The sequence below is a fragment of the Balaenoptera borealis genome (genome assembly GCF_965194805.1).
Source record: "Balaenoptera borealis genome assembly, chromosome: 1".
In the NCBI taxonomy this organism is placed as follows: Eukaryota; Metazoa; Chordata; class Mammalia; order Artiodactyla; family Balaenopteridae; genus Balaenoptera; species Balaenoptera borealis.
Genome location: NC_138860.1, coordinates 36,769,761 through 36,786,062, shown reverse-complemented (window position 1 = coordinate 36,786,062; position 16,302 = coordinate 36,769,761). Strand labels below are relative to the sequence as shown.

The 16,302-nt window shown below is 34.2% G+C and overlaps 1 protein-coding gene across 6 annotated transcripts in view; it reads right to left on the bottom strand.

Annotated features, from left to right (window-relative positions):
* The window catches only part of CD46 (CD46 molecule), a 54,525-nt gene that overhangs the window by 8,486 nt on the left and 29,737 nt on the right, over positions 1–16,302 (bottom strand). For 2 of the 6 annotated variants that reach the window (XM_082379066.1, XM_082379064.1), the window contains exons 6-11: positions 10,942–11,124; positions 10,498–10,542; positions 10,342–10,386; positions 8,548–8,595; positions 1,863–1,913; positions 338–373 (exon numbers count right to left, since the gene is read on the bottom strand). In XM_082379066.1, coding sequence (XP_082235192.1) covers positions 338–373; positions 1,863–1,913; positions 8,548–8,595; positions 10,342–10,386; positions 10,498–10,542; positions 10,942–11,124 — 408 coding nt within the window. The remainder of the gene's footprint in view (positions 1–337; positions 374–1,862; positions 1,914–8,547; positions 8,596–10,341; positions 10,387–10,497; positions 10,543–10,941; positions 11,125–16,302) is intronic. The other 4 variants (XM_082379069.1, XM_082379067.1, XM_082379065.1 and 1 more) reach the window with 3 other exon arrangements.

Genomic DNA, 16,302 nt, shown 5'->3' with positions numbered 1-16,302 from the left:
CCAGTTCTTCGCATTAAACAGTACAGAGTAAGTCAGAGAAGAGTCCTTGATTAATTGAGAAAATTACCCAAAGCATATTTGGGATGCAAACTCATATGAGCAATGATCTTGAAACAACTTGTATTATTTAAGGTTTGTTAGTAACTGGACATGTAGAATACAAAGGAATAGACAAACACTAATACAAGGTAGTGTATTATCTAAAAGGTCAGGTTTTTCCTGTTTTACTTAATTTCAAGGTATAAAGCCACAGAAATTGAAAAATCTTTTAAAAAATGATTGCACTTCTTCAGAGTAATGTCTTGATTTAATTGGTATCAAAGTTTGGGATACGTACGTGCACCAATGACAATTGCAACAATGATTCCTGCACCTGAGAAAAAATGAAAACAGTTTGGGAGATAAGTACCTAGGGGTCTCCAGGTAGCAGCTGCATTTTAATTTGATCAGATCATCTATAACTACAAAGAAAAAATTATCAATCTAGTTTTAGCATGACTGCTAGTGCTTCCAGGTTATTTTCATCACAGAACCCTTCTAATCACATTCCAGGGTTAGGACACACCTTGTGAAACTCCTAACAGGAACTTCACTTTTCATTGTTGTATGCTGTAGCTATACCACACCAGGTTATTTAGTAAAGGTAACTAAGACAATTAGAATTTACTAGTTTAGAGGAAAATCACTTTAGAAATGTAGTAGCCCACTATAGTTCGTTTAGTTCAACATTCAGTCTTTTATTACTTATGATTTTGTTAGAAATTTAACATATATATTTTTTCCCTAAGTGGGTCTGTAGAATAAGTCATAAATAGAGTGCTATTAATCTATCATATAGACGTTATTTGCAGAGTCTTCACAAACAATACATCATTGTATCATCACAGCTCCTATTCCCCTTTCCCCCCAGATTAAGACTACAAGGAGATTTGCTCTAAGAATGTAAAGGGAACACCAGGGCACATGGATAAAACCTATGCACAGAAACGTAAACATGCATTTTTGACTATCCAGAGAGCAATAAATAATACTACCAAATCTTAATTCTTAGAAATGTTTGTCAGTAGTACCTCTGCTTCTAAACTGCCATTACTTTTATTATCTATAACTCATAGCATAAAATGTCATGTTCAGCTCTGTTCTTTTTATTTCATAAATATTATCAAGTGTAAGCATCTTGAGATGGTACTGGATCCACTTGACACAGTGGCAATTTGACCAGTTTTCAGAGGGAAAACATAACAAGCCTAAAGTACATTTTATAAAAAGATTAACCTTACTAGTCTAAAGTAAAGTAATAGCTATTTTTCTTCATTTCCTTATCAGTAAATCTTTATATTTCATTTAACTGTCACAACTATACTTCATCAAGTTCTTTAACACATATGTGTGAACTATGTGAGCCAACATTAAGTGTGCTACCCCAGCTTGATATAGAAAAACTAACCCAACTAGTAGTACTTTAAGGCTTGTACATACAAGGTACCAGTAGAAGGAAAATTTATCTAAAAATTGCCATTACATAGTAACACTATCACATGGAAAACAAGCTATGTTTTATATATATTAAACTACATATAACTGTATTATTTAAGAAAGTAAACTTATCATGCTAGGAAGCCTAAATTGGGGAACCTCTTAAAAACTGTATTACCCACATGTACCTATACATAGTACCTTATATTTGTCATGGTATCTTCACCTTTAAAATTACTTAAAATGTACAATTTTACAATTACACATTGAACAATTATCACCAATTTGTGACATGTTGTCTCTTTTCTAACTACAGATAACGGTAATATTTCCATGTTGAAAACTAGGGCCTCATGATGCAGGGTTATTAACAACCAAAATAATACCTAAACTCTCAGCATCTTTAGGTGGTGTTTCATCACTGGGACTGGGATATCCTAGAAAAAAAGAAAAAAATGGAAGTAAAAAAAAGAAGGAGAAAAAACAATAAAGCTTAAAGTCCTCTAAATTCATAGGTTTTGATTTTTTTTGACTTTGTACAAAAACCCTTATAATTTCATTTTCCTTATGTAAACTATATTAACGTTTCTCATTAAAAGTAGTATCAAAATATTATAAATTTATATTCAGTATCAAAGCATTCTTCTTCCTGTCCAGTAACATTTCCTGGGACAATATTCTGTGGTACAGCAAACAAATTAATCATTAGTGCGTTGTCAGAATTATCCTATGGATTCAATGTGATTATACTTAAAACTAAAATTAAGAAAACAATCCCTGGGCTTCCCTGGTGGCGCAGTGGTTGAGAATCTGCCTGCTAATGCAGGGGACACGGGTTTGAGCCCTGGTCTGGGAAGATCCCACATGCCGCGGAGCAACTAGGCCCGTGAGCCACAACTACTGAGCCTGCACGTCTGGAGCCTGTGCTCCACAACAAGAGAGGCCACGATAGTGAGAGGCCCGTGCACCGCGATGAAGAGTAGCCCCCACTTGCCGCAACTAGAGAAAGCCCTCGCACAGAAACGAAGACCCAACACAGCCAAAAATAAATAAATAAATAAACCAAAAAAAAAAAAAAAGAACCATTATCCTGTGGTAACATCCTACTGATTATTAAAAAAAAAGAAAAGAAAAAAAAAAAAAAGAGAGAACAATCCCATTTACAATCAAATCAAAAAGAACAAAATACCAAGAAATAAGTAGGTAAAAGACCTATATTCAGAAAACTATAAGACACTGATGAAAGAAATTGAAGACAACACAGATGGAAAGATATACTGTGCTTGGACTGGAAGAATTAATATTGTTAAAATGACCATACACCCCAAGGTAATCTACATATCCAATGCAATCCCTATCAAAATACCAGAAAAAATAATTCTAAAATTTGTATGGAAACAAAAAGACCCCGAATAGCCAAAACAATCTTAAGAAAGAATAACAAAGCTAGAGGTATCACACATCCTGACTTAAAACTATGCTACAAAGCTAAAATAATCAAAACAGTATGGTCCTAGCACAAAAACAGACACATAGAACAATGGAACAGAAGAGAGAGCACAGAAGTAAACCCACACCTATATGGAAAATTATCTACAACAAAGGAGACAAGAAAACATAATGGGGAAGAGACAGCCTCTTCAATAAATGGTGTTGGGAAAATTGTACAGCAACATGAAAAAGAATCAAACTGAACTACTTGCTCACAAAATATACAAAAATAAACTCAAAATGGATTAAAGATTTAAATTTAAGACCTGAAACCATAAAACTTGTAGAAGAAAACATAGCAAATACCCTTTTTTTACTTTAGCCTTAGCAATATTTTTTTGGATGTCTCCTCAGGCAAGGGAAACAAAAGTAAAAAAACCAAATGGGACTACATCAAGCTAAAAAACTTTTACACAGCAAAGAAAACTATCAACAAAAAGAAAGGCTACCTATGAATAGGAGAAGATATTTGCAAACAATATATCTGACAAGGGGTTAATATCCAAAATATACAAAGAACACATACAACTCAACATCAAAAAAAAACAAAGAACCCAGTTTAAAAATAGGTAGAAGACCTGAATAGACATTTTTCCAAAGAAGTCATACAGATTGCCAACAGGCACATGAAAGATGCTCAACATCACTACTCATCAGGAAGTACAAATCAAAAGCACAATGATATATCACCTCACACCTGTCAGAATGGCTATCATCAAAAAGACAACAAATAACAAATACCAGTAGGGATGTAGAGAAAAGGGAACCCCCGTGTACTGGTAGTGGGAATGTAAATTGGTGCAGCCACTATTGAAAACAGTATGGAGATTCCTCAAAAAATTAAAAATGGAACTACCATACAAGCCAACACTGGGTATTTACCCTAAGAAAATGAAAACACTTATTCGAAAAGCATATGCACCCCTATGTTCACTGGCACATTATTTACAATAGCCAAGATATGGAAGCAAACTAAGTGCCCATCCATAGATGAATGTTACTTTGTTAAAGTTTCCTTCTATTACAAATTGGATCCTAAGTTGGTTTTAAGCCCTCCTGTACACACGCACTACATCTTCTTTATCCATAAATATATATATATACACACACACATTCACACATACAATGGAATAAAAAAAGAATGAAATCTTGCCAACTGCGACAACATGGATAGACCTAGAGGGTATTATGCTAAGTGAAGCAAGTCAGACAGAGAAAGACAAATATTATATGATTTCACTCATATGTGGAATCTAACAAAACAAATAAACATAACTAAACAGAAAGAGAGTCATACATAGAACAAACAGGTGGCTGCCAGGAGGAGAGGATTCGAGGTACAGGGAGGAGAGAAATAGATGAGGGAGATTAGGAGGTAAAAACTTTCAGTTACTGAATAAATGAGTCATGGGTATGAAATGTAAGGTATGGGGAATATAGTCAATAGTTATGTAATATCTTTGTATGGTGACAGATGGTAACTAGACTTACCATGGTGATCATTTTGAAATGTATGAAAATATTAATTATGTTGTATACCAGGAACTAACATAGTGCTGTAGATCAATTATACTTCAAAAACAAACAAACAAACTCATAGAAAGAGATCAGATTTGTGGTTAAGAGAGTCAGAGGGTGGGAGGAAAGGGGAATTGCATGAAGGCAGTCAAAAGGTGCAATCTTCTAGTTATAAGATAAATAAGTACTAGGGATGTAATGTACAACATGATAAATATAACACTGTTGTATGTTATGTAAGAAAGTTGTTAAGAGAGTAAACTCTACGAGTTCTCATCACAAGGAAAAATTTTTTTTTCTATTTCCTCAATTTTGTATTATATAAGATGACAGATGTTCACTGAACTTACTGTGGTAATCATTTCATGATGTATGCAAGCCAAATCATTATGATGTAAAATGTAAACTTTATACAGTGCCCTATGTCAGTTATATCTCAACAGAACAAAAAAACTAAAAGGTACAGGAGGGCTTAAAAACAATTTAGAATCTGATTTGTAATAGAAGGAAACTTTAACATAATAAAGACCATTTATAAAAAATTCAGAGCTAACATCATATTCAATGGTGAAAAACTGTAAGTTTTTCCCTTAAGATAAGAAACAACCCAGGATGCCTGCATTTGCCATTTCTATTCAACATAACACTGGAAGTTCTAGACAGAGCAATTAGGCAAGTAAAAGAAATAAAAAGCGTCCAAATTGGGTAAGAAGAAATAAATGATCTCTGTTCCAGATGACATGATCTTATAAAAGGACAACTCTAAACATTACACACACATACACACACACACACACACATAAACACACACACACACACACCTGATAGAATAAAAGAATTCAGCAAAGTTGGCTGCAGGTTACAAAATCAACAAACAAGAATCAGTTGCATTTCTATACATGAGCAATGAACAATCCAAAAAGGAAATTAAGGAAACAATTCCATTTACAATAGTATCAAAAAGAATAAAATACTTGGGAATAAACTAACCAAGGAAGTGCAACATTCATACAGTGAAAACTACAAAACATTGCTGAAAAGAAATTAAAGACATAAATAAATGGAAAGACATCCTGTGTTCATGGATTGGAAGACTTAATATTATTAAGATGTTAACACTACACAAAGCAATCTACATATTAAATGCAACCCCATCACCATCTTGAGAATCCATTTTGCAGAAATAGAAAAATCAAACCTATAATTCATATAGAATCAAGGGACTAGCAATAGCCAAGAAAAATCTTGAAAAATAAGAGCAAAGTTGAGAGGGCTCATACTTCCTGGTTCCAAAACATACTAAAAAGCTACAATAATCAAAACAGAGTGGTACTGGCATAGAAACAAACACACAGACTAATGGAATAGAGTAGAAAGCCCAGAAATAAACCCTTGCTTATATAGTTAAATGACTGTCAACAGGGTGCTAAGAACATTCAATGGGGAAAAATGGGGAAAGGACAATCTCTTCAACAAATGGTTCTTGGAAAACTGATATCCACATGCAAAATAGTGAAGCTGGACACTTACATCATATACAAAAATTAATTCAAAAAGGATCATAGAACTAAACTTAAGAGCTAAAACTGTAAGATGCTTAGAAGAAAACATAGAGGACAATCTTCATGATATTGGATCTGGCAATGATTTCTTGGATGTCACACCAAAAACACAGGCAACAAAAGAACAAATAGATAAATTGGACTTTACCAAAATTAAAAACCTTTGTGCTTCAAATGACACTACCAACAGAGTGAAAAGGCAATACACAGAATGGGAGAAAACATCTTCAAATAATGTATCTGATAAGAGATTAATATCCAAAATACATAATGAACTCCTAAAACTCAACAACAACAAAAAACCAATTCAAAAATAGGCAACGGACTTGAGCAGACATTTCTCCAAAGAAGATCTATAAGAGACCAATAAGCACATGAAAAGATGATCAATTACTAATCATTAGGGAAATTAAAAAAAAAGAAAACCACAATGAGATACTACTTTACATGTATAAGGATGGCTATTATCAAAAAACAGAAAAATAAGTGTTGACAAAGATGTGGAGAAATTAGAACCTATGTGTATCACTGGTTAGAATGTAAAATGGTGCAGCCACTGAGGAAGACACTAAGTTTGTTCCTCAAAAAGGGAAACACAGAATTACCATATAAGCCAATGTGTTATTCAGAATAGCCAAAAGGTGGAAACAACCCAAGTGGCTATCAACAAGTGAATGGATAAACAAAATATGGTATATACAAATAATGCAATATTATTCAGCCATAAAAGGGAATACAGTTCTGCTACATGTTACAAGAGGGACAAACCTTGAAAACATCATGCTAAGTGAAATAAGTCAGAAGTGATACTACTTCTTGACCTAGAATAGTCAAATCCATAGAGATAGAAAGTAGAATATTGGTTACCAGGGCTGAGGGGAGGGAGAATGGAGGGTTATTATTAAATGGATATAATCTTTCATTTTGAGATGATGAAAGAGTTGTGATGATAGCTAGTAGTGATGTACTTAATGCCACTGAAATGTACACTTAAAATGGCTGAAATAGTCAAAAAAAAATTTTATCTAGAAAAATTAACATAGAAAATAGTCTGAACATTTCTGAAAAGGATGTCTTCTGCCAGATATTAAAACATATCATAGTACCGCCATCAAAAAATCGACTTAGTGGGGGCACAGGAATGGACAGAGATCAAGGGAACAGAGAGAAGACTAGAACACCTATGACTTTACTTAATGTATGATAAAAATTGGCACTTCAAAACAGCTGTAGAGAAGACAACTTATTCAACAAATAGTTCTACTTAGCCATTAGATGGGGTGGGTGGAATGGAGATGAACCTAATCTCATTCCACATACCACAATGAATTTCAGATAAAACAACGATGTAATGCAAATAATGCAATCAGGATGTATGGTTAAGATGTTCATATAATTTCAGCATGGGGAAGTCCTGAAGCTTTTATAAGAAGGATACAGAGTCATAGCCATTAGGGAAAAGATCAGTACGCCCAGCTAGCTACCTATCAATGTAAAATGCACATGTAAATGAGAAAATAGGAGAATAGTCAAATATGGTATATATTAAAGTCATCATTAAAAAGGATGGGAGTAAATCTAAAAACAACCCCAATTCAAGACATTAAATGGAAAAAGTGAAAGTTTCAGAAAAATATGAGCAGCCTAATGCCATTTTTGGTTACAAAAAAAAAAATGCCAAAATATGTATAAGTACACATATAAAGATGTTGATGTACAGAAATAAAAAGATACCCTAGGCTTCCCTGGTGGCGCAGTGGTTGAGAATCTGCCTGCCAATGCAGGGGACACGGGTTCGAGCCCTGGTCTGGGAAGATCCCACATGCCGCGGAGCAACTAGGCCCGTGAGCCACAATTGCTGAGCCTGCACGTCTGGAGCCTGTGCTCTCGTCTGGAGCCTGTGCTCTGCAACAAGAGAGGCCGCGACAGTGAGAGGCCCGCGCACCGCGATGAAGAGTGGCCCCCACTTGCCGCAACTGGAGAAAGCCCTCGCACAGAAACGAAGACCCAACACAGCCATAAATATAAATAAATAAATAATAAAAGATACCCTAAACTATTAAGTGATGATTCAGGAAATGGACTAGAGAAAGAGGAGGAGAAGTAATCTTTTACTCTGTATGCTTTCATAATGTTTGAAATTTTACAAATTCATATTCATATACTATTTATGTAATTAAAAGTTATAAAAAGCAATATATATACCCAATAATATAAAATTTTAAAAGAAAACTGACTAGTAAATATAAGGCAAAAAAAAAAAAGAACCTAGAAAAAAAAGTTCATTTTAAACAGGCTTTGATGAGTTCTGACAAATCAACAAGAAATATTTTAGAAACCAAATAGAAAAATGAAAAAAGGACATGAATAAATAACTGTAGATGAAAAAAGCTCAGCTTCACTGATAATTAAATAAATGCAAATTAATATGTGACATCATTTTTCACTCATCACCCTAAAAAGTTCTAAGCAATATATGTAGAATAAAGAACTGCTGAACCTGGATGACTTGATCCCAGAGTCGTAGTTGGATGAGTAGGCTTGGAATCTGGAAAAAGAAATTTGATTCAATTCTCCAGACTTATCAATACAAAATTATGGATTTACTTTTGATTTTTTAAAAAGATTATTTCTCAAATTGAATTATTTCTCAAAATGAAAAATACACATACTTCCTAAAATTTGCAATTCTGCTTCTGTGAAGTTAACCTAAAATATATATTTACACAAGTACATACGAATGTATCCATAAGAATGTTCACTATGGGATGTTCACTATGGCTTTGTATTATATAATGGAAATCCTAGAAGTTAACTAATAATAAACCATAAAAATATGTGTTCAGAATAAAGATATGAATCTTTAAAAAAATACCATCCACATAGTATCCTATTACATAATTTGTATCCTTTTCTTTTCCACTTAGTATTTTGCCCACATTTTTTCATATTTGCATAATCAGATCTACCTTATCACCATTATATGTCACTAATGATCCTTTTCATACTCTCTAACTGATGATAAAAAATGATTGACAGTCTCATGAGGAATTTGGATTTTTGATATTTAAAAAAAACTCCCTGTAGTTTACCTTCTTTATAAATTTGTCCTCACAATTCTCTCTTCTTCAAACACTAAACTGTATCAGTGTTTTATAAATCCTTTATAAAATGCTTATGGTCAATTCTTTCAAAAGAGCCTATCAACAAACATAGTATACCACAGTGCATAGTCCCAATAGGACCATGTGAGTAAACAAGGATGGGTCAATATCATCCACCAAAAAAAACATCTTTTCCCCCCCCAAAACTTCACAGCCCTCACCAAGGTACTCAAGGAGATTACTGGATACCAGGTTTACAGGAATTATAAAAAGGTGTTCTAATTACCATGTTAACATGAAAAATTACCCTCAGTCCTTAAAATATTAGGACAATAGGAAGTAAACAAATTAAAAGCCAGTAGATGACATTTGTTTGAGTCATTAAACAATGGGACACTGGAACCTATAGAAATGATGTTACTTTAGTGAGCAGAGCCACACTGGGACCCTGAGTGAAGTCTGCCCAGGCTAATGCTCTTCCTCTCTTCCTCTTGTCTCTTGCTTCTGCTGCAACCAAAGAGAAGAAGCCAGAGATAGCAGCCCTGAAATCAGGAAGATAATTCCTTCCACCATATCAAAATAGTCTCTCAAGTCTTAGGCAGAGCAGCTAATCAGTAGTCCCTGCAGAACCAAACTGGTCACGGTCTGGGAAAAGAAACATAGTCCTAGACCCAGAAGATACCCTGTAAAGGTGTCAACAGATCACTTTTAAAATGAATAAATTATCAATGTCGATGACACAGAAAACATACATGTTAAAAAACAGATGCCATGGACCTTCCTCTGCATTAATATTAATTTGAGTTATGCTGTAATGCATACAAGCTACCTTTAAGAGCTTTCTAGATACCAGGCACTGTGCTAAGTGCTTTAAATGGATCCCATTTTAAATTTACTATCACTCAGTAAGGAAGGTTTTAAATCATCCACCAAAAAAACCATCTTTTAATCATTTTACATGTAAGTAAACATGTTTAAAGTTTACTTAACTTGCCACCTGCTTACATCTGCAGACTACTGCAAATAATTTTAAAGTCACTAAACGTAACAACTAAAATGGCTGTTAATATGGTCTTCTTCCTTTCATTCCTAAAATTGATGAGTGTAAATCATAGGAATTTAAAAGATTTTGAAAAAAATCACAAGGAATGTAAACGATTTTGAAATATATAAGCAGGAAGTTACTAGACCTGAGACACTGGGAATTGGAGGTTGGGAACTGGGAGGAGTTGACACTGGAAAACAAAAAAAATGTAGATTGGATCAAACACTTGGGAGTTACTGCTGGCATTTTCACCAGGAATTTAAAAGACTTTTGAAAAAATATATGCAGGTAGTTACTAAACCTGAGGCACTGGAAATTGGAGGCTGGGTACTAGGAGTAGTTGACTCTGGAAAACAAAATAATGTAGACTGAATAAAAAACTTGGGCATTATTATTTTCTTTTCATTAATATGAATTATGCCTTTCACTCTTATTTAGGTAAAACTTTCTATGCTTCAATTTACTCTGAAAAACGATTGCTATTCATTTTTACATGTAAAAAATGCCAAACAAGAGAAATTTATATATGTGTGTGATGTACATGAAATGCTAAGACCCTATAAAGACATCCAAAATTGCAACAGCAGATTTCTTTGTGAATGTGAAGTCGTACAACTATCATAGAAATGAATACAAGACAGTTAAATACGAAAATTGTTTCTTTTTTATTATTCTCTATCATTGATATTTAATGTCAATGATATTTAAAGAAAAAAAAAACAAAGGAAAACGACAATATTTATACCTTTAATACATGTTGGTATCTCAGGCTCCCAAGTACTGTTCGCACTACAGACAATTTTGTTGCTGCCATTAAGCTTAAAACCCTCGTTGCATCTATATACAATCGTCGCTTTGTAGTAAAATTTTGGTCGAAGTCCTGAGACTATCACTCCATTTTCAACATATGGATATACACATTTGACCACTGAAAAACGGAGAAATTCCAGAATTAATGGAAAGCTGCTTTCACATAGGACCAGAAAAACTAGTGCAAAGTAATAATTTCCAGTGGAAAGAAAGAGGAATGAAAAGATGTTTATTGAAAAAAAAAAAAAAAAGACTTTGTGCATTTGAATTCCAGGTGAACAGATCTGGAGAAATCTAATAACCTTTTCCCACCTAAAACAGGCTGTCATTATAGTTTATTTGCTTTCCTACATTTTCTTTCCATTATTGACAAGTTTTGAGAAAGGTCTGAGTACCAGACACAAATTCAGGGTAAGTTCAAAAGAAACTTTCAATGCTCTTTAGCTCTAGGATTTTTTTAAGATCATGCTGACACTAACTGCGGTACCCTGCTCTTTTAGAAAGGCAGCAAAAACTTTTCTTAGAAGGTAATATTTGAGCTCAAATTTAAAAGTTGAAAAGAAGCTAGCCATGCCAAGATATGAAAAAGAATGTTCTCAGGTGACAACAACACACAGGAACTGGGATGTTCAAGAAGTACAAAGGCCAGTGGAGTTAGGGCAGTGTTTTCCAAACATTCTGGACTGTAACCCAGAGATCAAGAAATACATTTTGGGCTTCCCTGGTGGCACAGAGGTTGAGAATCTGCCTGCCAATGCAGGGGACACAGGTTCGGGCCCTGGTCTGGGAAGATCCCACATGCCGCGGAGCAACTAGGCCCGTGAGCCACAACTACTGAGCCTGCGCGTCTGGAGCTTGTGCTCTGCAACAAGAGAGGCCGCGACAGTGAGAGGCCCGCGCACCGCGATGAAGAGTGGCCCCCGCTTGCCGCAACTAGAGAAAGCCCTCGCACAGAAACACAGCCAAAAAAAAAAAAATATATATATATATATATAAATAAAAAATTTTTAAAAATTAAAAAAAAAAAGAAATACATTTTACATTGTAAACCAGTATATAAACAAGCAGGCCTGAGATAACGTTAAAAATTACTACTTAGCCCTCAGACCAGTGTACTCTGATATTTCCCATTCTACTCTACTTCTTAAAAAGTAAAATACTCATCCTGACCCTCTAGGATTCAGGATCCTAGATCCTAATGGGTTTGGCAGAATTTAGGAAAAAACAAAATCAAGAAACACTGGGCTGGGCAGTGAGTTCAAGAGAATATCTTATGAGATTAAATCTGAGTAATAGATGAGGGCCAGATAATACACTGCCTTTTAAACCAGAAGAGTGTCCTTTCTCCTTTCTTTTGGGTCTGAATTTCCATCAGGTATTATTTCTCTTCAGCCAGGAGAACTTCCTTATCAATTCTTATAGTCCAGGTTGGCTAATGACAAATTCTCTTAGCTTTTGTTTATCTGAAACTGTTTTTATTTCACCTTCAGTTCTGAAAGATTTCTCTTTGACAGAGAATTCTAGGCTGTTTTTTCTTTCAGCACATTAGCAGAAATTATTGCCTTGTAGTTTCAACAGTTCCTTAACAAAAGTCAGCTGTCATGTCATTCTTACTTTGGGTGAGGAGAGGGAGGATGTAATATGTTTGTGTTTTGTTTTTTGTTTTTCCCTCTCACTGGCTACTTTTTCTTTTGTTCTCAGTAGTTTTACCATGTTGTGTTTAGTTTAGTGGGGGTTTCTTGGTAAATTTTTGAAATTTATTCTGCTAGGGTCAGTGAATTTCCCAGACCTGTGGGGTTGTTGTTTTGGATCAAATTTAGATAATTTTTGGCCAGTATTTACTGAAATGATTTTCTACATTTTTCTCTCTCCTCTCTTCTGAAACTCCAGTTACATGTATGTTTGACTCTTTGCTTTTTCTCCCAAAGGTCTTTCTCTCTGTTTCTTATTTTAATCTTTCTTTTCAAATCATGGTGGATTTCTATTGCTCTGTCACTGATATTTTTCACTGTTGGGCCAATATGCTCTTAATTGTACCTAATGATTTTCTTCTAAGTTAGGTTTACTAGATAACAAAGTACATACAGTAAATCTCACCCTTTTAAGTGTACAGCTGTATTAGTTTTGATCAATTCAAATAATCATGTAATTACCTGCACAATAACAAAAGTTCCATTATCTCCAAATACTTCCTCATGCCACTTTGTAATCAACCCTCCCCACCTCTCGACCACCTTATCCAACCAGCCAACCACTAATCTGTTTTCTGTTCCTATAACATTGCTTTTCCAGAATGTCATAATGGGATCACAGCCTCTGAGTATGGCTTATTTCACTTAGCATAATGCATTTGAGATTCATTCCTGCTGTTGCATGATTCAGGAGTTCATTTCTTTTTATTGCAGAGTATTACTCTATTGTATGGATGTGGTATAGGCTGTTCATCCATTACCAGATGAAGGACATGTGGACTAATTCCAGTGTGGAACGATTATGACTAATGCTGCTGTGAATATTCTCATGCAGCTTTCTATATAAACATACCTTTTTATTTATGTTGCTGAGTTGTATGGTAAATGTATATTTAACCTTATAAGGAATTGCCAAACTGTGTTCCATAATGTTCATACCACTTTGCATTCTTACGAGCAATGTATTAGAGCTCCAATTGCTCCATATAGTTGCCAGTTAATGGTATTGTTAGTTTTTAGGTTTTTTTTTTTTTAATTTCAGCCATTCTAATAGCTGTTTAGTGATACCTCACTATGGTATTAAATTCCATTCTGTAATACTAATGATATCAAGCAACTTTTCATGTACTTTTTTGGCATACATATGTCTTCTTTGGTGAAATAGATCTATTCAAATATGTTGCCCATCTAAAAAAAAATTGGGTTCTTTTCTTATTGTGTTTTGAGAGTTATTTATATATTGTATACAAGTCCATTAGCAGATATGTATTTTGCAAACATTTTCTCCCAGTCTGTGGCTCATTTTATTCATTCTTTGAACAGTGTAATTGAAGCAGAAGTTTTGAGTTTTTAATAAGTCCAATTAATATTTTTTCTTTAAAGAAGAAGGATCATGCTTTTAGCATTGATTTAAGAAATCTTTGGCTAAGGCAGAAATATTTTCTACGTTTTCTAGTAAAAGCCTTATGGTTTTAGGTTTTAGGTTTTACATTTAAGTCTTTGGTTCATTGTGAGTAAATGTTTGTCTATGGTGCTAACATAGGTTGAGGTGCTTTCTTCTTTCTGTGCATAATGTATATCAAATTGAGCCTGTAATTTTACCATTTTTCCAATGAATTGTTTGTATATCTGTGATGAAATCAAGTGCACATATTTGAAAGGGTCTATTTCTGGACACTATTCTGTTCCACTGCTCTACATGGCTATCCTTTCACCAATACCACACTGTCTTGATTATATTCCTTAGAGCATGGTTTATAAGAAGTCTTGACATCAGGTAGAATGAAACGTCTATAATTTTTTTTTCAAATTTATATTGACTATTCTAGTTCTTTTATCTTTCTAAATAAATTGTAGAACCTATTTGTCAAGTTCTGCTGGGATTTTATGGGATTGTGCTGAATTTACAGATCAATTACTGACATCTTTATTATATTGTGTCTTCCAATCCATGACCACTGAATTTTCTCTATTTATTAAGGTTTTCTTTAATTTCTTTTATAAGTGTTTAGTTGTTTTTACCATTTAAATATTTCACATACGTGGCTAGATTTATATGCAAGTATTTCATGTTTTGGAGCTGGTATAAACAGTACTTGAAAAATTTCAATTTCTAATGGTGTTTTAGTAGTATATAGATATACAGTTGATTTCTGTATGTTGATCTTGTATCTTGCAACCTTGCTAAAACTTCAGCCATTCAAGTTTTCTACAAAAACAATCATCATAAGTGAATGAAGTCTATTTTATTTTTTACTCTCCAATATGTATGCCTTATTGTACAGTCTAGGAACTCCAATACAATGCCGAACAGCATGGTTAACAGTAGACATCCTTGTCTTGTTCCATTTTAAGTAAAAATAAACTATTCTTTTACTATTAAGTATAATGTTAGCTGGGGAATTTTTATAGGTACCTTTTGTCAGCTTCAGGTAGTTCCCTTATATCCTTATTTGCTGAGTTTTATAATGAAAAGATGATAAATTCTGTCATACACTCTTTTTTTTTTACATCTATTAAGGTGATCATGTGTGGTTTTATTTTATTTTTGTTTTTTTGGCACATGATAGACGATGTAATCTTTAAAATAAACATTACATTAGGCATTCTATTTGCAGCAGAAACTGACATTCAAAGAAGTTAAACAACTTACAGAGCTAATGAGAAGTGGAGACAGAATTGTCCAATATATTCAAGGGAAGGTTTGTCTAAGCAAATGGCTCTGGGCTCAAATAAGGGAGGATATGCAGCATACTCTAAGCTCTCATTAGTTCTCTCTCGTTTTTTTAAATTATATATATATTTTTTATACAGCAGGTTCTTATTACTTACTATTTTATACATATTAGTGTACACATGTCAATCCCAATCTCCCAATTCATCACACCACACCGCCCGCCTCCCCCCCACTTTCCCCCTTTTGGGTCCATACTTTTGTTCTCTACATCTGTCTCTATTTCTGCCTTGCAAACCAGTTCATCTGTACCATTTTTCTAGATTCCACATATATGCGTTAATATATGATATTTGTTTGTCTCTTTCTGACTTACTCCACTCTGTATGACAGACTCTAGGTCCATCCAGCTCACTACAAGTAACTCAATTTCATTCCTTTTTATGGCTGAGTAATATTCCATTGTATATATGTACCACAACTTCTTTATCCATTCGTCTATCGATGGGCATTTAGGTTGCTTCCATGACCTGGCTATTGTAAATAGTGCTGCAATGAACATTGGGGTGCATGCGTCTTTTTGAATTATGGTTTTCTCTGGGTACATGTCCAGTAGTGGGATTGCTGGGTCATATGGTAATTCTATTTTTAGCTTTTTAAGGAACCTCCATACTGTTCTCCATAGTGGCTGTATCAATTTACATTCCCACCAACAGTGCAAGAGGGTTCCCTTTTCTCCACACCCTCTCCAGCATTTGTTGTTTGTAGATTTTCTGATGATGCCCATTCTAACTGGTGTGAGGTGATATCTCATTGTAGTTTTGATTTGCATTTCTCTAATAATTAGTAATGTTGAGCATCTTTTCATATGCTTCTTGGCCATCTGTATGTCCTCTCTGGAGAAATGTCTATTTAGGTCTTCTGCCCATTT